Source organism: Pan paniscus, chromosome 23 (genome assembly GCF_029289425.2).
Source record: "Pan paniscus chromosome 23, NHGRI_mPanPan1-v2.0_pri, whole genome shotgun sequence".
NCBI lineage: Eukaryota > Metazoa > Chordata > Mammalia > Primates > Hominidae > Pan > Pan paniscus.
Genome location: NC_085927.1, coordinates 47495297 through 47517507, shown reverse-complemented (window position 1 = coordinate 47517507; position 22211 = coordinate 47495297). Strand labels below are relative to the sequence as shown.

General features: G+C 57.2%; 1 protein-coding gene across 4 annotated transcripts in view; it reads right to left on the bottom strand.

Annotated features, from left to right (window-relative positions):
* Positions 1-22190, bottom strand: part of LOC100968722 (chronophin) — a 32257-nt gene extending 10067 nt beyond the window's left edge. The window contains exons 1-18 of one of the 4 annotated variants that reach the window (XM_024927094.4): positions 17062-22190; positions 15744-15786; positions 15434-15538; positions 14298-14374; positions 13907-14018; positions 13739-13815; positions 13125-13269; positions 12205-12273; positions 11950-12040; positions 11399-11544; positions 9966-10077; positions 9546-9627; positions 9339-9419; positions 8426-8542; positions 6604-6701; positions 6128-6311; positions 2979-3073; positions 729-920 (exon numbers count right to left, since the gene is read on the bottom strand). In XM_024927094.4, coding sequence (XP_024782862.2) covers positions 787-920; positions 2979-3073; positions 6128-6311; positions 6604-6701; positions 8426-8542; positions 9339-9419; positions 9546-9627; positions 9966-10077; positions 11399-11544; positions 11950-12040; positions 12205-12273; positions 13125-13269; positions 13739-13815; positions 13907-14018; positions 14298-14374; positions 15434-15538; positions 15744-15786; positions 17062-17120 — 1827 coding nt within the window. In that variant the 5' untranslated portion in view covers positions 17121-22190 and the 3' untranslated portion in view covers positions 729-786. Of the gene's footprint in view, positions 1-728; positions 1574-2978; positions 3074-6127; positions 6312-6603; positions 6702-8425; positions 8543-9338; positions 9420-9545; positions 9628-9965; positions 10078-11398; positions 11545-11949; positions 12041-12204; positions 12274-13124; positions 13270-13738; positions 13816-13906; positions 14019-14297; positions 14375-15433; positions 15539-15743; positions 15787-17061 lie in introns of those variants that run through there. The other 3 variants (XM_055105661.2, XM_024927095.4, XM_034948940.3) reach the window with 3 other exon arrangements.
* Between the last annotated feature and the right edge of the window lie 21 nt (positions 22191-22211).

The following is a 22211-nucleotide window of genomic DNA, read 5'->3' as shown; positions in this document are numbered from 1 at the left end:
GTTAATTAAAAAATTTTTTTTTGTAGAGACAGGGTCTCACTATGTTGTCCAGGCTGGTCTAGAACTCCTGGGCTCAAGTGATCCTCCTGCCTCAGGCTCCCAGTGCTGGGATTATAGGCATGAGCCACCGTGCCTGGCCAGACACTTGATTCTAATGGTTGCTTCTGCCTGTCTGTTCGGGAACTCTTTGGGTGTAGGGTTAAGTCTTGGAGCTAGCTCAGGGCCTGGCACAGAGCAGATTTAGGGAAGGTTTGAGGACAGATCCATCCCTGCTCCTTGGGGAGGCTTCCCAGCCTCCTCCCGGAAGGAGAGTGAGGGGTCCAGGAAACAGTGGGAGCGGTAGGGGCTTCTGTGGGCCAAGGGTGGTGCTTTGGTTTTCAATGGAGAGCAATGCCTCTGTGGAGGGCATTGTTATAAAGTTTCACAAATGAGGAAAAGGGATACCAAGAAGTTAAGTAAATTGCCCAGAATGTGAGGGACAAGCCAGGCTTTGGAGTCAGACCTAGGCTCTAATCCCAGGCCCCTGCCTGACTGCCGTGTGACCTTGGCAGGTCACTTCTGTCTGAGCCTCAGTCTCCTCACTGCTAAGAGGTAATGGTATTTACTGCAGTAGGAGAAGATTAAGTGGAAATCATCCACAGAACAGCACAGCATGTAGTGCAGAGAAAGCTCTAAAAATGTCTGCTGTGATCTCACTTCAGACAGGAAGAAAGGAGGCAAAGAATATGTATTGTTTTCCCCTTTATAAAATTGGCTTCTTTATTTCAAGGACAGAAAATAAAACTATCATTTGGGCAGCTGCTCCAGTTTTGTCCAAAATAATTTATTTACCAGCCTTACAAAAAACATGTCGGCAAGAGAAGAATCAGTCCCGTAGGAGCAGGGAAACCTCTCCTTCCTTCCGGTGGCTCCCCTAGGACCTGCCGGAGAGTGGAGAGTCCGGTGGGGGGTCCCCAAGCCCAGGGTAGACGAGGAAAAGGTCAGGAAATAGAGGATTGTTCTGAGCCCTCCTGGCCATGGGGGCCGACCCAGTGGGCACTGAGGCACTTGTGGGCAAAGGCTGGAGGCCCATGCCCCTTTGTGGGGGGCGAGAGCTGTCCTGGGAGGGCCAGGTGGGGAGGGAGGGGATGCTGAGGGCTGCTTAGGGAGAAACCAGCCACTCAGTTGGTCTCTGAGGCAAGGCTCCTGGGGCGGGGCTGAGGGGGGATAGCTGGGGGAGTGGGGACCCCACTGACAGCCTCAGGGGCTCCTCCCTCTGCTGTGGCAGCCCCCAGGTCCATCTGTGCAGGGTTACTCAAAGAGACTGGGCTGGGGGAGGCTGGACCTGGGGAGGCCGGGCTGGGGGAGGCTGGTGAACGCCGGCTTTGGCGCCGGGCAGGCTGAGGGGGTGTGGGGGGTAACGGGGGTGGCACTGTGGGGGCTCGGAGGCTGCTGCCAACCAGACGTCGGGGCAGGGCTTGGGGGGTCCCAGGGCTGCCAGAGCCAGGGGGCAAGGGCGGGGCTGGAGGGGAGGAGCGGGAGCCGGAGACCTGGGGGGGCGGCATGGTGGGCCGGGCTGGCGCCGGGCGCTTGGCTGTTGAGGAAGGAAAGGGTGAGGGAGGCTGAGTGTCCACGTGGCCTGTGGTGAATCCACCAAGCTCCGTGCCCCCTCACAGCCTTTGCATCTGCTGTTCCCTCTGCCGGGAACACTGTTTCTGCGGCTGGCTCCTCATCATCTAGGCCTCTCCTTGTGCCCTTTGCCCCCTTGGAGGCCCTCCCCGAGCACCCTAGTTAGAGTCCCACCCCATGCCCCACCCCAGCTGCTCCGTCACATTTTCCAGTTGTATTTTCTTCGCAGGACTTTTTGTTCTCTGAAATTATCTTGCCCATTTATTTTGAATTTTTAAAAGTTCTTAAATTTTGAGACAGGGTCTCGCTGTGTTGTCCAGGCTGGTCTTGAACTCCAGGGCTCAAGCTAGCCTCCTGCCTCGGCCTCTCAAAGTGCTGGGATGACAGGTGTAAGCCACCGTCCCCGGCCTATCTTGTTCATTTTTATTTTACTGTAGACTACCTACCAGCCCTGGTCACGAGGCTCCCAGAGCTGTTCCGCCTATTCCTGGCTGTCCACTGCTCATTGCCTCCACTGAGTGTCAGTCACTCTCTCACCTGGTCAGCTCTGGGCCAAATTGACAGGTGAGTGTGCCAGAGGGGCTCAGAAGGAGGCCCCTGGTTTCTTCCCACCCCTGCCACCTCCTCTCCTTCGCTGCCACTGCCTTTTTTCTTTTTTTTTTTGAGACAGAGTCTCATTCTTGTCACCCAGGCTGGAGTGCAGTGGCGTGATCTTTGCTCACTGCAGCTTCCGCCTCCCGGGTTCAAGTGATTCTCCTGCCTCAGCCTCCTAAGTATCTGGGATGATAGGCACCCGCAACCATGCCCAGCTAATTTTTGTATTTTTAGTAGAGGTGAGGTTTCACTATGTTGGCCAGGCTGGTCTCGAACTCCTGGCCTCAAGTGATCCACCCGTCTCAGCCTCCCAAAGTGCTGGGTTTACATGTGTGAGCCACTGTGCCCAGCCCCTTCACTGCCCTTTGAAGACTCCCTCCTTCCACTGTAGTCTGTGACCTCTGGGCTTCTGGAGGGACGGGACTCCAGTACCCCAGTACTCACGCCGGCTCCCCCTTAGTGGGCACGTGCTGTGTGCCAGGGCCAGGCACTCTTCCTGCAGCACCACTGCAGGCTCCATGCAGCCCCATAAGGTAAGTGCAGACACTGTCCCATTACACAGAGGAGGAAGGTGAGGCTCAGACAGGTGAACTCACCTGCCCAAGGTCAAAGAGCTCAAATCTAAACCCAGAGTGCCAGGTGGCAAGACCTGGGCTCTTTATCACCTTGATTCCTGGTCTCCCCTGGCTGCCTAAAAAGATAGGAGGACCTGGGACTGCCTGTCCTCTCTCCCCGCCCACCCTCTGTCCCCTCCTCCCCTCCCACAGCCAACTCACTCCTCCGAGCCATGTCCTCCACTGGGGCAGCTGTCTCCGGGGGACTCCTGGTGGCCTTGGGGGAGGCTGGTCTGGGGGGCACCTCAGACTCTGTCCTGCAGAGGGAAGGAGAGGATGGGGCAGACTTAGCCACCTCCCAGAAGTCTCATGGAATCCTGAGGAGTCTCCAGCTGCCAGGTGGAGTCCGGATCCTCCCAGCACTCGCTCTCTATCACTCTGTCCCCATGCCACGCACCCCTCCCAGAAGATGCTTCTGGCATTGGTTGGGGTCTGCATCCACTGAGCCCCTGGCTGCTTTGTGACCCTGTGACAGAGTCCATGTTCCTCCAGGGACCAGGAGGGAGCCCCACCTGCCTGGTAGGTAGGGCCAGGATGGGAGGTGGGACACAGGGCCTGACCTCTGCCTCAGCTCAGGGCCTCCATGTGGTTTTTTTTCTTGAGATGGAGTCTCACTCTGTCGCCCAGGCTGGAGTGCAGTGGTGCGATCTTGGCTCACTGCAGCCTCCACCTCCAAAGTTCAAGCAATTATCCTGCCTCAGCCTCTGGAGTAGCTGGGATTATAGGCACACACCACCATGCCCAGATTTTTTTGTTGTTGTTTTTTTGTAGTAGAGATGGGGTTTTGTCATGTTGTTCTTGAACTCCTGGTCTCAAGCGATCTTCTGCCCACCTCGGCCTCCCAAAGTGCTGGGATTACAAGTGTGCGCCACCTAGCCTTGTTTTTTTTTGTTATTGTTGTTGAGAAGTCTTGCTCTGTCGCTCAGGCTGGAATGCGATGGCATGATCTTGGCTCACTGTGACCTCCGCCTCCTGGGTTCATGGGATTCTCCTGTCTTGGTCTCCTGAGTAGCTGAGATTACAGGCGTGCGCCACCATGCCCTGCTAATTTTTTGCATTTTTAGTAGAGATGGGGTTTCACCATGTTGGCCAGGCTGGTCTCAAACTCCTGACTTCAAGTGATCCATCTGCTTCAGCCTCCCAAAGTGCTGGGATTACAGGTGTGAGCCACCACACCCGGCCATTTCTTTTTCTTTTTCTTTTTTTTTTGAGATGGAGTTTCGCTCTTGTTGCTCAGGCTGGAGTGCAATGGCACGATCTTGGCTCACTGCAACCTCTGCCTCCCTGGTTCAAGCCATTCTCCTGCCTCAGCCTCCCGAGTAGCTGGGATTACAGGTGTGCACTACCATGCCTGGCTAATTTTTTGCATTTTTAGTAGAGATGGGATTTCACCATGTTTGCCAGGCTGGTCTCAAACTCCAGACCTGACGTGATCTACCTGCCTTGGCTTCCCAAAGTGCTGGGATTACAGGCGTGAGCCACCACACCCGGCCATTTCTTTTTGAGAAAGGATCTCACTCTGTTGCCCAGGCTGAGTGCAATGGCACAATCATTGCTCACTGCAGCCTCGACCTCCTAGGCTCAAGAAATCCTCCCACTACAGCCTTCTGGGTAGCTGGGACCACAGGTGTGCACCACCACACCGACCTCATTTATTTTTTGTAGAGACACAGTCTTGCTATGTTACCCAATCTGCCTCCACGTGATCTTTTTTTTTTTTTTTTTGAGACGGAGTCTCGCACTGTTGCCCAGGTTGGAGTGCAGTGGCGCAATCTTGGCTCACTGCAAGCTCCGCCTCCTGGGTTCACGCCATTCTCTTGCCTCAGCCTCCCGAGTAGCTGGGACTACAGGCGCCCACCAACACGCCCAGCTAATTTTTTGTATTTTTAGTAGAGACGGGGTTTCACTGTGTTAGCCAGGATGGTCTCGATCTCGCCTGCCTCGGCCTCCCAAAGTGCTGGGATTACAGGCGTGAGCCACCGTGCCGGGCCACGTGATCTTTATGAGATGCTTTGGCCACTGGAAGCCAGAGAGTGGGTGAGAAGCAGAGGGGGTCCTAGGCTCATTCCTCACTGCCTTCGGGTCTCTGCTTGGTCGTCTCTTCCTTAGCGAGGTCTTTCCTGGCCCCACAACTAAAGTAGCCCCCACGCTCCCCCTTAACCTGCTCCCCCTCCCTTAGCAGCGCCTCTCCACCTGACACTATAGAGAGAACGCACCGGTGGCTGTGCTTGATGCTGTCTTTCTCTCTCCCTGTGCCCTGAAATGTGAGCATTTGTCTTGCTCATCAGGAAATTCAAGGTGTGAGCCGCAGTGCTCTGTGGTATCCTGAACAGTAGCTGCTTGGTATGGAGGCACCACGGTACCACGAGGCCCTTCCAGATTTAAACGATCAAAGAGAAGACGGTGGCCAAGCACTGTGGCTCATGCCTATAATCCCAGCACTTTGGGGGACTGAGGCAGGCGGATCGCTTGAGGCCAGGAGTTCAAAACCAGCCTGGCCAACATGGGGTAACCCTGTCTCTACTGAAAATACAAAAATTAGCCGGCTATGGTGGTGCACGCCTGAAGTCCCAGCTATTCGGGAGGCTAAGGCAGGAGAATTGCTTGAACCCGGGAGGTGGAGGCTGCAAGTGAGCCAAGATCTCGCCATTGCACTCCAGCCTAAGCAACAGAATGAACTCCATCTCAGAAAAAAAAAAAAGAGGCTGGGTGCAGTGGCTCACACTTGTAATCCCAGCACTTTCAGGGGCCAAGGTGGGTGGATCATTTGAGGCCAGGAGTTCAAGACCAGCCTGGCCAACATGGCGAAACCCCGTCTCTACTTAAAATACAAAAATTAGACAGGTGTGGTGGCACTCACCTGTAATCCCAGTTACTCGGGAGGCTGAGGCATGAGACTCAGTTGAACCTGGGAGGCACAGGTTGCAGTGAGCCAAGATTGTGCCACTGCACTCTGGCCTGGGCGACAGAGTGAGACTCTGTCTTAAAAAAAAAACAAAAAAAACCTGGAAGGTATTTACAGATTCCAAAATGATCATCTCTCGAGTTCCCTAGGACTGGAAACAAAGCCTGGCATATAGTAGGTGCTCAGGAAATTGCTACATGATGAATAGGGCACACATCAGTGGCTGAGACAAATTTCGCCTCTGAGTCTCCGCCCCACCCTCTCCAAACTAGGAGATCCGGTCTTTGCGATGAAAACACTAATAATTACATTTCCAAAAATTCAGCTTCCAGCTCTGAGACATGGTGCCTCAGGCAGGCTGATTGTGGGAGTACCACAGGAGCCATTCAAGCCCCTCAGTCCTCACCTTTCCTTGGTAGCCACTGAAGCCAAGGCTGGGGCTGGGGCTGGAGCTGGAGCCGGAGCCAGAGCCGGGGTGGTGGCTGGGGTGGGCACGGCAGTGGACGGAAGTTCCTCAGAGGCCAGCCTGTCACTGACTGTGTCCTGGAGGGTAACAGCTGAGAAGAGGCCTGACACGTTGAAGTTGATGTCTGGAGACAGAAGGAGCGGAGACGGCTCTCAGAGACCGCGCCAGGCTCCTCGCTCCACTGGCGGGGACCGTTTCCCCTTCCCCTGAACCCATCTGGACCATGTTCAGCTTCCCCACTCCCGTGTGAGCCTCACCACCACCCCACAAAGCAGGCAGACCATCCCCGTTGTAAAAATGAGAAACTGAGGCTCAGACTTCCTCCTGGACTTATGGTGAGTTTGTGGGGCTACAGGGGAGGGAGCAGGGCAGAAGGAGGGCACCCAGCAGGGCGTCCATGCAGGCAGGAGCTTCACCTCCAGGGAAGAGGGTGTCTGCGCTCTGGATCAGCGCCTCGACGACGCCCACCACCTGGATGGAAGACACGGAGGCCGCATCCAGCTGGGCCTGGTCCCTGGGACAAAGAGATGCATCTGCTCAGCAAAGGGTTTGTGACCCCAACTCTCTGGCTGGCTCTGTGCTGGGCAATGGAGACACAAGGATCCATCATATTGAGTCCTTGTTCTCAAAAAGCCCACAAAGCACCAGTTGATGGTAAATGTGTCACTCACATGCCAAATGTCCCCCTTCCTTCACCCTGACAGACATCACTAATTAATCAAGGACCCTTTTCCTCATAGTTGTGATCTGGACAGCCTCTACCAAGCAAATGCAATCAGCACGTGGGAGGAAATCTTGCCATCTGTGGCCAGGTAAATAATGATGACTCCTCACATAGCACTGCACTTTACACTTTAATTTTATTATTTCTTCTTTTTTTTTTTTTGAGACGGAGTCTTGCTGTCTCACCCAGGCTGGGGTGCAGTGGCCCGATCTTGGCTCACTGCATCCTCCACCTCCCAGGTTCAAGAGATTCTCCTGCCTCAGCCTCCCGAGTAGCTGGGATTACAGGCGCGTACCACCACGCCCAGGTAATTTTTGTATTTTTAGTAGAGACGGAGTTTCACCATGTTGGCCAGGCTGGTCTCGAACTCCCGACCTCAGGTGATCCACCCACCTCGGCCTCCCAAAGTGCTGGGATTACAGCCGCGAGCCGCTGCCCCCGGCCTATTTCTTCATTTTTAGAGACAGGGTCTCATTGTGTCGCACAGGCTGGAATGCAGTGGCTCCATCATGGCTCACTGCAGCCTTGACTCCCTGGGCCCAAGCAGTCCTCCCACCTCAGCCTTCTGAGTAGCTGAGACTTCAGGTGTGCACCATGCCTGGCTAATCTTTTTAATTTTTTGTAGAGACGGGGTCTCATTAAGTTGCCCAGGCTGGTTTCAAACTCCTGAGTTCAAGTGATCTTCCCACCTTGGCCTCCCAAAGTGCTAGGATTACAGGCATGACACTGGACCTGGCTTGCACTTCACAGTTTCTAAAACATTTTCCAATTCATCATATCACTCACTCCCCAAAGCAAAAGCCCTCAAAGTTTGTATGATTTCTCCCCAATTTACAGATGAGGAAATCGAGGTTCTGAGGGTGTCTTCCTCAGGCCCATCTCTGGAAGGTGGAGGGGTGGAGCTATTAGTAGAACCTGATCGGGCCAGGCGCGGCAGCTCACACCTGGGGCGCGATGGCTCACACCTGTAATCCCAGCACTTTGGGTGGCCCAGGCTGGTGGATCACGAGCTGAGGAGATCGAGACCACCCTGGCTAACACGGTGAAACCCTGTCTCTACTGAAAATACAAAAAATTAGCCGGGAGTGGTGGTGCGCACCTGTAGTCCCAGCTACTTGGCAGGCTGAGGCAGAAGAATCGCTTGAACCCGGGAGGCGGAGGTTGCAGTGAGCCGAGATTGCGCCACTGTACTCCAGCCTGGGCAACAAGAGCAAGACTCCATCTCAAAAAAAAAAAAAAAAAAAAAAAAGAACCCGATCTCTGGGCTCCCAGCTCCCCCATGCCACTAAACACCTCATCACCACCACTGGCCAAAATGCCAGAATTGCCTCTCTCCAAAGCCCTGTGGCCTGCACAGCCCCTTTGGCCTGTTCCTCACGGCAGCCTCAAAAACAGGAGCTGCTCAACCCACTCCAAAAATGGGGACACCGAGGCCCCGGGGAAAAATAGACAACAGATAGTTGGGGTGGGATCTGCCTTCCTCCTGCCACCTCCCCCAGCCCGCGGCCCCTCACCCTTCTTTCTCAGGTGGCCACAGCAAGTTGGGTCCCAGGACTATGGCGATGTTGCTGGGTGTCATCTTGTTCACCTCCTGCTCCTCGGCCAGCCGTGCCAGGAACTTCATCAGGTACCTAAGGGCGGAGGCAGGCTTAGGCCAGGGGCAGAACGCACCCAGCCCTGAGAATTCTCCAGCCCAGGGTTTCCAAAGAGTGTGAAAGACACCGCCCAGAATGGTCTTAACATTGTCACAGTTAAATCAGCTTATCCACTGAGTGCCAACCCTGCAGTGGGCACTGAGCCAAGCTGAGTCCTCAGCAGCCACCCTACAGGGTAGAGACTGTTACAGTCTGCATTTTCCAGATGATGACGCTGAGTGGCCTGCCCAGAGGTGGCATGTGAAGCCAGGCGGTATGGCTTCAAAAGTTCAAGGTCTCATTTATTTCAATGCTTCGCATAAAAATGTATGACTAATCCGGCTGGGCACAGTGCCTCACGCCTGTAATCCCAGCACTTTGGGAGGCTGAGGTGGGTGGATCACCTGAGGTCAGGAGTTCAAGACCAGCCTGACCAACATGGTAAAACCCCACCTTTACTAAAAATACAAAAATTAGCCGAGTGTGATGGCAGGCGCCTGTAGTCCTAGCTACTCGGGAGGCTGAGGCAGGAGAACTGCTTGAACCCAGGAGGCGGAGGTTGCAGTGAGCCAAGACTGCACCACTGCACTCCAGCTTGGGCGACAGAGTGAGACCCTGTCTCAGAAAAAAAAAAAAATTATATATATAAATGACTAATCCATCAAAGCTGCATTTTCAGTAATATTTCTTAGGATACAGTGGCAAGGCCAGGCTCAAGCCCAGGGTCCCAGGGTCCGTGACCCCAGCTGGGCTCTGGCTCTGCGGCAGGCTGGGGAGGCGGGCTCGGGCTCACCTGAGGTTGCTGAGGTTCTCGGGGGGTAGGCGGCTGCACACCTCTTGGAGGGCCTGCAGCCGGGCCCCTGGCTCCTTCAGGCTGGGGGGGAGTGGAGAGACCTGTCAGCCAGCGCAGGGCTACACCTTTGCATCCTCCTCCTCCCCATCCCCTCCCTCCTCCAACATCCTCCTCCTCCCCATCCCCTCCCTCCTCCAACATCCTCACCTGGCTGCCCTCATCCAGTCGTCATAGAGGTCGAAGGTCATCAGAGGCTCTGGCAGCTCCCGCAGATAGGACTTGAGGGCACCTGAAGCAGGGGTGTGGGGAGGGTCAGAGGCAGCCCCCACCCCGCTCTCCCACTCTCCCTGTAGAAGGAACCTCCGGCCCTTGTTCACACTAACGTGTCTAGGTCTGACAGTTTCTTTGGGCTGTAGGCCCTTTTGAGAAAATGAAGGCTAGCCATCTTGTCCCCAGAAAAATGTACAAACATTTTTGGGGGGCTCATGATGGACCCCACATTAAGAACCCGAGTGTCCTCAGTCTCAACAGAATATCAAGTCTTAAAGCCAGGCTATCTTGGGATCGTTTCAAGCCACTGCACCCCCTCCCCCCAACCTCCTGCCCAGGGCTCCCCAGATCAGGCACCTGCCACGGCGTGCGGGTCGGAGCAGAACTCCTCCAGGCTGTGGGGGTCCGAGGCCATTGTCTGCTTGAGACGCTTCAGCACCGAGGCCCCAGCAGCCAGACGGAAGAGACCCTGGGTTTGAGAGGAGGCAGGCAAGGGTCACAGAGGGGTGGGCAGGGCAGGACACCCTGGCGCACTTGTAGCCTGGGGTGTGCCACTGGCCTTTGCTAGGCCTGTGTCCCCGCTGGTCTGGCTGGCAGTGTGGGCACCACGGTGTCCACGGGCTTCAACCTTCAAGGTCTAGAATTCTGAGCAAAGGGCGGGGCTGGGAAGTCTGGGAGGAGGTGGGAAAAATCATGGGGAAATGGAAGCCCAGTCAGAAGTGGAAGGGAGGGGCCGGGTGCAGTGGCTCATGCCTGTAATCCCAGCACTTTGGGAGGCCTGTGCAGGTGGATCACTTGAAGCCAGGGGTTTGAGACCAGCCTGGCCAACATGGTGAAATCCCATTTCTACTAAAATAAAAAAAATTAGCTGGGCATGGTGGTGGGCATCTGTAATCCCAGCTACTTGGGAGGCTGAGACACAATCGCTTGAACCAGGGAGGTGAAGGTTGCAGTGAGCCGAAGGTTGCAGTGAGCCAGGATCGCACCACTGCACTACAGCCTGGGTGACAGAGCGAGATCCTGTCTCAAAAAAAAAAAAAGGGTCGGGCGCAGTGGCTCATGCCTGCAACCCCAGCACTTTGGGAGGCTGAGGCAGGTGGATCACCTGAGGTTAGGAGTTCAGGACTAGCCTGGCCAACATAATCTCATCTCTACTAAAAAATACAAAAATTAGCTGGGCGTGGTGGTGCATGCCTGTAGTCCCAGCTACTTGTGAAGTTGAGGCAGGAGAATTGCTTGAACCCAGGAGACAGAGGCTGCAGTGAGCCGAGATCACGCCACTGCACTCCAGCCTGGGTAACAGAGCAACACTCCATATCTCAAAAAAAAAAAAAAAAAAAGTGTAAGGGAGAAAGGAGGCCCCAGCACAGCAGGATTGCTGAGCAGCGCAGAACTGTTTTGGGGTATCTGCTACCACTAGGGTCTATCTTCAGGACAGGGGAGCAATGTATTCACAGCAGATCCAGCCAGTGTGTGGCAGTGGAGCCCCTGGTTTGAGAAGTCACCTTCTCATATGACTCTGGGCATGGTTACCTCTCTACCTCTGTCTCCCTCTTGTGAAATTGTGAAATGGAGCCAGGAATGCAAAGGCTTCTAGTATAGCGCTTGGCCCATGTGAGCATTGACACGGGGGAGGTAGTGTGGATGCCGCAGGAGGCGGCCATGTCTTCTCCCGGGGAGCTGGGCTCGAATGAGGGAATTACAGGCACTGGGAAAGGGCAGCAAGTGGGGGGTTTGGGACAGAATGAGGGCCCCAGTCCTCCTTCCCCACCTGCCCCAGGGGACCCCACCTCTTCCTTCATGCCCTCAGAAAGCAGCATCATGACGCAGGCCTCGATGGGCAGGGCAATCTCCCGGCCCAGCTCTTGCAGGTGGGTTGCCAGCGACACCCCATACACCCTGGGGAAGTGGGTGGCTGTCATCGAGGGGGAGTGGTCTGCAGGGATGAAACAGATCAGCGGCCCAGGGCCTTCCCACCCTGAGCAGTCAGGCAGGGGCACCCCCCCCTTCATGTCCTCAAGGTGGTACCACCTGCCACTGACTGTCCAGGCACACATCTGAAATCATCCATCACATCTCTCGAATTGGCCCGCCTCCACTGCCTCTGTCCTAGTCTAGGCCACCGTTGCCTCCTTCTGCCTCACAGGCCTGGCTCTAGTCCTGCCCCCTTCACTCCACCCTCCACACAGTAGCCAGAGCTGCCTCTCCAACAGAGGTTGAGCCTAGCTCTCAGAACCCATCCACAGCTTCCTGCTACCTATCAGGATGAAGTGTGAGCTTCTCAATAAGCCCCGAGCAGGGCAGGGTCAGGGGTGTGGTATCGCCGGGCCTATGTCCCCACCTGCTTGGCCGTGGTTCTCCCTCAGCTCAGCCAGGGCTGTGTCCAGCGAGCTCAGTGACCTGCGATGGTAATCGGCCTGAATCTCCAGGAGCTGTGGGGATGAAGGGACACCCTGAGCGGAAGTGAGGGAAGCTGAGCCTTCTATAGGGTCCTTGAGAGCAGACGCCCCCTCCACCATCTTAGAGCCCCAGTGGCCCCTGGCTCTGGCTTTCAGCCCCTGAGCTCTGGATGGCTGGGGCCCGGTCTTGGACTCACATGAATGAAGTAGTTGGCATAGGAGTCCTCCTTGGTAACAAAGTGGTACAGGTCAGCCAAGTACTCGTCCTTGGGGACAGAGAGGGGAGAGCTTACGTTGGGTGAGGCTGGGGGGTCTAGAGGGGAAGAGGAGGCTTGGAAGGGCTGGTGACCTCCCCCAGGCCACACAACTGCAGGTGGGAGGTCCCAGCCAGGCTCCTCTCTCTGCCAAGGTTGGTGCTTGGGGCCAGCCCCTGGGAACTCCCTTAAACTTTTCTGGCTTCTTGTCCCCATCTCTGTGTCTCCACAGACTTAGCACAGTGCCTTGTTTTTTGTTTTGTTTCGTTTGAGACGGAGTCTCGCACTGTTGCCCGGGCTGGAGTGCAGTGGTGCAATCTCGGCTCACTGCAACCTCTGCCTCCTGGGTTCAAGCGATTCTCCTGCCTCAGCCTCCTGAGTAGCTGGGATTACAGGCACGTGCCACTACGCCCAGCTAAGTTTTTGTATTTTTAGTAGAGACAGGGTTTCACCATGTTGGCCAGGCTGGTCTTGAACTCCTGACCTCATGATTCGCCTGCCTCGGCCTCCCCAAGTGCTGGGATTACAGGCATAAGCCACCGCGCCTGGCCTTACACAGTGACCTGTTATTCACCATTCAATCATTCTTTCATTCACTCTTCATTTATTCATTCACTCGCTCGCTCAGCAAACAAACACATGGAGACTCAGGGAACAGACCAAATCTCCGCCTTCCCAAGTTATGCATGGGGTACAGACAGAAGAGGCTACAAGGGAATGGCGGAGCTCTGCTGGCTCCTAGCCACGTGGCCTTAGGCAAGTCATGTGTCACCTCTCTGAACTTCAGCTTCCTTGCCTGTGAGATGGGGCCAGGACCCACCCCTGCCACCCCTACATATCCAGGGGACCCCCATGGCCCTCACCCTGCATTGCTCCACTTTCCTCTTCAGCTCCTCCTCCTCCTCCTTCAGCGTCTCCACCTTGTTGGCCATGGTCGTATGGCTGTGACTGCCCGGGCCGCCTCCCAGGCCTTGACTGCTGCCTGAATTCTTGGTTGCCTGACTGAGCCTGGGGATGATCCCAAGGTGAGCTGGTCACCTGCCCTGTTGCATGTCCAGAGCCAAGTGTCCCCCCCATACAGCAGACCACATGGGATTCTAGGATTTAGAGCTGCAGATCTGAGAGCTCCGCTGGCCGGGGCCTCTGCCCAGGCTGGGCCATGAGTGCTCTGGGTTGCCCCCTGGTGGCAGGTTTGGTGATCACAGCCACTCCACAGAGGGGAGAATAGGGCTGCCGCAGGACTGTTTACAGGATCCCAGGCTTTAGGGTTGCCCCAGCACCAGCTGTGACACACGCGGGCACACCCTCACAGATACCCTAACCACCTGTGCTCCTAGGGACCAGGCGTGCACAAGTACACACACTGTACTCAGCAGACCCCACAGCATCCTCCTGGTGTGGCCAGGGCCTCAAAGCTCTATGACCATCTCTGTGGGCTGACCCAGATATGAGCCCCCTGAGCGGCTGGGGCTCCCACCTGCTCTTGAGTGTGTTCCAGTCGGACACGAGCTTCTGGAGGCTTTTCTTGTGCTTGAGGATGGCTGGCAGCTCCTCCTGGGGATGGGCATGGGGGGGTCAGTGTGCTGGGGGAGGAGGGAGCCAGAAGCTGGGGAAGCTGGGGGCTGGAAGCAGGGCACAGGCTCACCTCACTCAGCCTGCTGAGTGGCTGCAGGACGTCCCTCTCCAGGGTCATCTCAAACTCGGCCAGGATGCGGGCCAGCTGATTCTGGATGGCACAGCTCATCTCCAAGGCCTTCCTGTGGACACGGCACCCCATGGGTCCAGGTGCCCGCTGCCCTCACCTCCACTGGAAACACTTGGTGGGGCCTCTCCTCCCTCACTTCCGGCCCCTCCTAGATATCCTTCATCTCTGCTAAGCTGAACACCCTCCCAGGCCTGGCCACCCTCACTGACCTGGGAACTGTCCCCAGACTGGTCATTCTTCTGATGTGGATGCCCTCACCACCTGGACCCCCTCCCAGCTGAGATCACATCTTGGTATCCCCAGGTGAGGGCTGGGCCCCGTCTGTGCTCACCCCATGCTGGAATCAGGGTCCAGCTCCTTGAAGCTCTCAGCCATCGTGGTGGACAGAGCCATGAGGGGAAGCTTCTTCTGCAGGGAGGGTGGGGCCGGCGCTGAGTGTCCGTGCCTCCCTCCACCCTGCCTGAGCACCAGGCCAGCCCCTTGGGGCAGGGGAGGAGGGAACCCAGGAGGGCCACAGTCCCAGATGAGAGTGGAAACAAGATGACAAGGTGTGGTGGGGGTGACATTTCCCTGAGAGCATGGATGGAGCCCCTCTCCATCTGGCGTGCCCTTTCCTCTTCCCAGAAGCCACTTGACTGGGCAAGAAGGAATGACCAAGTCCTACTGCAGACTGGGAAACTAAGATGCAGGGAGGGCAGGGAGCTTGCCCCAGGTCACACAGGTGGAGGGAGAATGGGAGCGGGAGCTCTTTCCCCTGTCCCAGGGTATATATGGCTGACCTAGCCACCGCTGAGTTCAAACGCTCTATGGCTCCCAATTTCCTTGCCTTGGCCACACTGAATTGTCAACTGATTCCAAAACATGGCCCCACACTCCCACCCCATCTGGAGTTACGGAGAATGCCTGCTCTGGGATCAGAGACCAGGGTTCAAACCTCAGTTCTGCCACTTACTAGCTATGTGACCTTGGACAAGTGACTTTATCTCTAAGTCTCCAGTTCCTCATCTGTAAAGCAATGCCTGCCCCTAGGGTTGTGCCAGTGTTCCATGAGACAATGCACTAATATGTTAGTAACAGGCTGGCGGTTACCAGCCAATAAATGCTGCCTCTTGATTAATAAACATGTATCCCTCAAAAGCCAGCTCAATTGCTACCTCCTTCAGGAAACCGTCTGAGGCCGCCCCATTGACAGCCTGCTCTGCGCACTGATTGGACAGAGAAGTTCAGGTGCTGTCAGAAGCCTGGCCTCAGCTTATGGGAACTGGTGCACAGGGAAGTGGGGTAAAGGTGATGGGGAAGGTATAGGGCCTCTTGAGTGCAGTGCCAGAGGGGCCTTGGAACAGAGCAGTCTCCATGCCCTTGGTGCCAGACTCTCAGACTGGCAAGGAAACCCCAGCCCCGACCTTGCTTCCCCATTGGATGGAAGTCTCCTGCTCAGGCCCCTCCTTCCCGGGACCCCCCACTCACCACCCGCTTGTCCATGTCTGCCCCGCTCTGGCCCTGCAGACAGGCCTGCAGCCGCTTGTGGACGTTGTGGGCTGCCCGCTTGGCCGGCTCCAGCCGCTGTTCTACCTGGGAAGGAGGTATGGAGGTTAAGGATCAAGAGAGGCTGTCTCCCCCTGAGCAGGAAACTTTCTCCTGTCCCCTGGGGACCCCATGGCCAACAGCTTGAGGAATGACTCAACCCGGGCCCCTACATGGCGTCCCCGCCCCGGCCCTCTGCTCCGCGACAGCCTGCACAGGCCTGCCTTCCCACCTGCCCGGCCCAGGCACATACCTGCAGCAGGTCCTCACCCAAGAACTCAGCGGTCTCCGGGGTGCTGCGGGGAGTGGGAAGGGGGAGAGTGCTTCTGCTGAGCCTGCCTGGGTTAGAACGCCCCCTACTTCCCTTCCCCGCAGCAGGGCACCTGGACCCCAGTGCTTCCACTGTCCCTCCCAGCTGAGGCCTGCCCTGGGTGGCCCAGTTGCTTCATCCCAGTCAGAGCACATTCCATGGGGGTGGGAATAGGATACATGGGTTTTTCCTCCTCCACCCAGGGCTGTGTCCTGAGAGAGGGCGGACAGATGAAACTAAAGGGGAGGCTGAGAGACCCACCCGGGGCCCAGCTTTGGGACACAGAAGCCTCTTTTCTGCCCACTCCCAAATCCTCAGCCCACCCCGGGATGAGGAGTATTAGCTGGCCCCAAGAACGGGAAGTGCAGGAGCTCAGACTCCTAGGCACAGTCACACAGCACTCTGGGCTACAGCTGTGCGCAGGGGTGCACAGGCCCTTGGCCCCCACCTGGGGACACATGGGGGATGCCAAGGCCCACTGCAAGGTGGTCTGACTGTCCAGGCTATGTAGGCATCTGTGCCAGTGTGAGACTAGAACCAGGTCTCTGGACACCCAGTCCCCTCCCTGGACCCAGAGAATGGGGAACTCCTGAGGCTGGGGGAAGAGGAGCAGAGAAGACAGGCTCTCAGAAGCTCCCCAAACTTCCGGCCTCCGTGCCACCGGCTCAGAGACTGGGGGTGGGAGCTGGGAGACCTGGGGATGTTTCCACCTGAGTCCAGGAAAAGCAGAAACGAGACAGAGAAGCAGGAGGCCCCTGGGCTGGGGGGAGCGGGAGGGGAAGGGACGCTGCAGGCCAGGGGCAGGCCCCTCCTCCCACCAGGCCAGGACCCATCTCCTCCCCTCGCCCCAGGTCTGTGGCCCTAATCGACCCTCCTCCCTCCCCAGCCCAGCAAGCAGAGGTGGTGAACTGCCCCATTGTCCAGAGAGGACAAGTGAGGTCAGGAGGACCATCCACTTAGAGACTCGTGGAGGCAGAGAAGTCCCAGCGTCCTAGGGCAGAGAGCATTCTCCCGCCTGAAGCCCCCTCCAATCCGGTAAGGGGGGGCATCCCTTCCCCCAATGGCCACCCCTGCTCCTCCAGCTCTGCCCGAGAGACGGGGGCGGCGTTCAGAGAGGAGGAAGAGAGGGCAGGAGTCTGGCCGCTCAGAGGGTGGCTGCCCAGCTGTCCCCAGCCTCCCCCACCCCCGTCTCCCCCGACCCTTTTACGACCCCGCAGGTCCTGCCGGGGTAAGAGTGGGGCTGGAAGGGGGTGACACTCACCGTCCCAAGCTGCCCGTCTGGGCCAGCTGCCGCATGCGGTGCAGCTGCCTCTTCATCATCTTGGGGGCGAGCTGGGGGCTGCGGGGTCACGGCGGGGGTCGCGGGCCCGGGGAGCCCCCGGTCCAGCCTGCCTCTCCTGCGGCGCGGCTCTTGCCCCGGATGGGTGGGCGGCGCTCTCGCTTCCTGGGCCGCCGCGCGGCTCTTGCTGGCGGCCGGCTCTCTCCTCCCCCGCTCACGACTCCGCCCCCGGCCCCCAGGTCACTCCTCTCTCCAAGTTGGTTTCCTCGCTCTCCCCCGGCTTCCGGGCCCCCCGGCGACCCCCGGCCGGGCCCCCGCTGCTGTGTGTCCGCCGGCCGCGGCCGTCCACAGGTTGTGCCCGGCTCCTCCTCCCCGCAGCGCCCCGCCCAGCCCCGGTGGCGGGAAGCAGGTAAGCCCGTTCCTGCCCCTGCGCCCGCAACCCGCCCCAGGCAGGGTGCCTGCCCCACCCGCAGCCTGCAGGCCCGAGGTATAAATAACCTTTGCATCCCTCGCAGAGAGGAAAGGGTGCCAAGCGAAAGAGGGGTAGGCCTTTCTGACCTGTCCTGGCCCCTCTGGGCCTGCCGCGGATACTGCCTTGCACTCTCTTCCGCAGAGGACCTCTGGCCCCCTGGAACTAAACCCCCCCACCACTGGATGACTGGCTGGGAGCTTTGGCTTCCTGGGGCCACGGGCTGCTGTGTGGCCGTGGACAAGCCCCTGGAACTCCGGACTCGCTGTTTCTAATGGTCTGATGGGCCAGCTGTCCTGGGCCTGCCCATTCTGCAGAGTGGACAAGACACCCCTGCCAGCTCCCTTTAAGGGAGGTGCGTGACACCCCTCAGCCACCAGGAACCCTCCCAGAGCGGTTTGTGACACCCTGTTCTCCACATGTCCTGGCAGTTTGCTCCATCTGTGAAGCCCGTCTCCTCTCATTCCTCCTGGCAAACAGCCTCAGTCCCCCTTCCTTCTTGTAGGGCAATGATGTAGGTGCTGCTCTGACTGCCCCCAAACTCAGTAGTTCTCCTCTTTGGCCCCCCACTCAACAGAGTTAGGCATAACTGCTGGTTTTACAAGATGTGAGCGCCTTTAGGAAACAGTAGGCTCTCCTTACCCTGCACCCCTGTGGCATCAGGAGCCGCAGGCGTGGGGAAGAGGGGAGGGTGTGCCCCAGAGTCCTGCCACACCCTCTGCACTTTGCTTTGTTAGTTTCAGTTTAGTTTGAGACTATTTGAGCCACTACTGTGTGCCGGTACAGACTGGGCGCCTCTCAGAGGCAGGACCTTGGCCCCACACATCTCCATACTCCCAGCGCCTAGCCCAGGGCCTGGCACACTCACTGGCTGCTTCTCTCCTCCCTAATGAGGCAGGCCTCATTGGGGGTGGGAGGAGCTGAGAAGGGAACCCAACAGCTGCCTGCTATGGCCAGAGCCTCCCAGATGGGAGCCCACCTGAGTGTGGAATCCTGGTGGGAAGTTGGGAGGCTCCAAGATCAAAGCTCAGGCCAGGATGAGATGTCAGGCAAGGTTCCCTCCCCCATCTCCCTTTTCCCAACAGGAAGGCTGCTGGCCAGTGACTATGGGTGGCATGGCAAGGGAACCTCAGGTGCCATCCTTCCTGTCCCTCGGGAAGTCTCTGGACTATGTGGTGCCCCCGCTGTTCCAGCCAAGCCTCCAGCCCAGACCACACTGGGCCTGGGCTTGTCTGGTTCTGTAGCTGGTCTGAAAGTCCTTGAAGGCAAGGTTTGGCTTATACCTCTGTCCCTCCTAGATTTGCCCAGTCCTGAGCCCCAGCTCCGGCCTGGTGAGGGGTCAGTACACGTGGGTTGTAGCCGCAGCTGTGGTGGAAACTGCCCGAGCCCTATTATCAGTCTAACTGAGCTCTTGCCCCGCACTCCTGCCCTGGTCTCCAGACTCCCCTCCAGCCAGACCTAAGGGTCCTGGGCAGGAGAGACACCCTGGGCCTTTGAGTCGGATTCGGGTGGGGCTGCTGTGCCTCCTAGCTGGGTGATGGGTAGATTTTAGGCCCTCCCTTGTCACACCTGGATGTTGAATCGTAGAAGGATGGACTCCCCAAAGGTTGGGTTAGGGTTATAGGCTGTTCCTTAGAAGGAATTGTAATCAGAGACTTACGGACTCAGAAGTTTTGATCAGTGGGTGTTGGGACCATGGCCTTTCTAAACTGCAGACACAGAAGGGGTACCTCAGAGCTCCCCAGCCAACCCCTCGTGGGGCCCTTCCCCAATCCAGGGGCCTGTTGGCTTGGGTCATTCTCTACCAGGCTGGTCTTAGCTGGCTCCTGCTAAAGCCTCTGGGACCCGGCAGTGTGCCTGTCACAGTGGCTCAGGCAGCAGGAACAGAGAGAGCTTAAGGGTGTGGAGGAGGCTAGCTGGCCAGACTGTGGCTGTCATTAGCTGGGTAACCTTAGGTGGGACACTTCACGTCTCTGAACCTCAGCATCCTCCTCAGTAAATTGGAAATAATAGTACCTACCTCACAGAAGCGTTAGGTGAATTAATAGATGCAAGATGCTTATAAAGTGCCTTGCATTGTTTCTTGTTACCATCATTATTCAGCTTGCCAAGTCAGGAATGGAAAGACCCCTTACCCCCATTCCTGCCCCAGTGACCCCTGTGTGTGTCTAGCTGCCTTAGGACAATGGGACTTTTTGTCGTGCTAAAGCATATCCTCCAGTGAGGCTGGTATCACTGTCCCCATTTTACAGGTGAATAGCCCAAGGCCCCTGGCCTAAGGTCCCCAGCTGGAAAAGTGGTAGAGGCCAAGTTAGGAAACAGATCTGACAGTCTCCTAAGCCCACGTGGGCTCTCCTGCTGTGCCAGACCCAGACAGCATTGCCTGGGAGCTCCAGAAATGCTGGCCCTTGGCTCCGCCTTAACCCCTGTGGTTGCTTTGAGGGCCTGGCAGCCTCTGTGCAGATTTGTCTGTGAAAGCCTGGGACAGTCTGGGTAGCGTGTGCTAGTAAGGCTTGAGCAGGATGTGGGCAGGGAGGTCAGCAGCTGAGTGGTGGTGGTAACAGGGGTCAGAAGCAGGGGCTGCAGGAGCAGAAACATCCCATTTTAGACACTTTGACAAATTGCCTGTTTGTAGTATCCCTCGGTGCTGCCCTCTGTGTGGACTTCCACCCAGAGCAGCTAGGGGCATAGTGAGATCTCTGGGGCTCTAAAAACTCCCTCACCTCCCTCGCCAAGCCCAAAGGACTTTCCAGGAAATCCTGGGGTGGCCCTAAGGCTGAGAACTCCATTTTAATCCTGATAGCCCTGGAGGAGTGTGTACCCTGAGCCCAGCCCCAGAGGACAGCCCGACAGAGGCTGGGGGGAGGACTTGGGAGGTACGGGGCAATGTGCCATCCTGGTAGACACCTCAAGACTGCTGGCCCAGACTCAGCCCGTAATGTGTGACTTCTCTGAGCCTCACTTCCCATTTCACAGGGCATTTCAGAGGCTTAAGATGGGAGGCTACATCAGGTCCGGGGGCTCCTCTTGCCTGCCTTGCTGGGCTGGTGCCCTGGTTGCAAGGCCCAAAGAGACTGGGGGAGGGGGTATGTCGAGAGACCAGGCAGACCAGGCACAGTAGCTCACCACAACACTTTGGGAGGCTGAGGCAGGTGGATCGCTTGAGCTCAGGAGTTCCAGACCAGCCTGGGCAACCTGGCGAAACTCTATACAAAAAATAAAAATATTAGCCGGGCGTGGTGGCACGCGCCTGTGGTCCCAGCTGCTCAGGAGGCTAAGAGGGTAGGATTGCCTGCGCCCAGGAGGTCAGGGCTGCAGGGAGCTGTGTTTACAACACTGCCCTCCAGCCTGGGTGAGAGACCTTGCCTCAAACAAACAAACAAAAAAACCAAAAAACCGACTGGGGGCTGGGTGTGGTGGCTCATGCCTGTAATCCCAGCACTTTGGGAGGCCAAGGCAGGTGGATCACCTTAGGTGGGAGTTAGCCTGACCAACATGGAGAAACCCCGTCTCTACTAAAAATACAAACTTAGCAGGATGTGGTGGCGCAGGCCTGTAATCCCAGCTACTCGGGAGGCCGAGGCAGGAGAATCGCTTGAACTCGGGAGGCAGAGGTTGTGGTGAGCCGAGATCGTGCCATTGCACTCCAGCCTGGGCAACAAGAGCGAAACTCCGTAAAAACAACAACAACAAAAAACCGACTAGGCAGGAGCAGGCTCCCAGGCCCTTGCCACTTCTCCTGGCTGCCATAAACAGACGAACAGTGTGATGCGGTTGCTGAAAACCAAAATTAACTGGTGCCTCGGCCAAATCAACAGAAATGGAAGTGGGGCTTCGAGATCTGGGAAGTCCCACTGGTCTTGGCATGGCACCGGGGGTCACCCTTCAAGAGACAGAGCACACGCCTCCCCAGTGCACTGCATCCCAGCCCCTGAGACTGCAGAGCGCAGTGGCCCGGACCTCTGTGCAGCAACACGGTATTTGGGGAAGGACTCCTCCAGGGAGTGGAGGCCCTTTCCTCTGGTTAGAACCCACCCCAGACTCAGACAGATGCAGGGCTTCTGTGGTACCTCATGTCTTTGCTCTCAGGGTGCCACACTGGCTCCCAAGTCCTTGCCAGCTTGTGAACTCTTAGGACAGGGGCTGGCCCAGGGGCTGCTCAGGAAACACTGGCATGACTGACAGGATGGGTGGGTTAAGGACAAGGCAAGGGAGAAGGTCCAAAGGCTGAAGGGACCCCACCTTCCCGTCCCCGGAATATCCTGGGTCACTCCAAAGCTGACAGCCTGGCTCCTTTGTCCAAGGACTCCTCAGAGGGACCTTATAGCTCATTGAGTCCCTCTCCCCTTTTCCAGAAAGGAAAGCACCTTCCTCAAAATCACACAGCAAGCCAGTGACCCAGCCAGAACCAGCCCCCAGACTCCCAGCTCACAGTCCCACCTGTTCCCCATGCCAACCTGTACTCCTCCCTGCCATGGCCAGTAATGAAGACTGTGCTGGAGGTGGGACTCTGGCACCCCAAGTGGATGCTGCAGGCGATATGGTTTCATTTCAGGTAGAAGAAACTTCCAACCGGAGTTATCTTCAGGAGACATCACAAGTGTGGAGGCGAGTCCTGCAGGGTAGGGGAGGGGAACAGGAACGAGGCCACGTGGCTGGGACA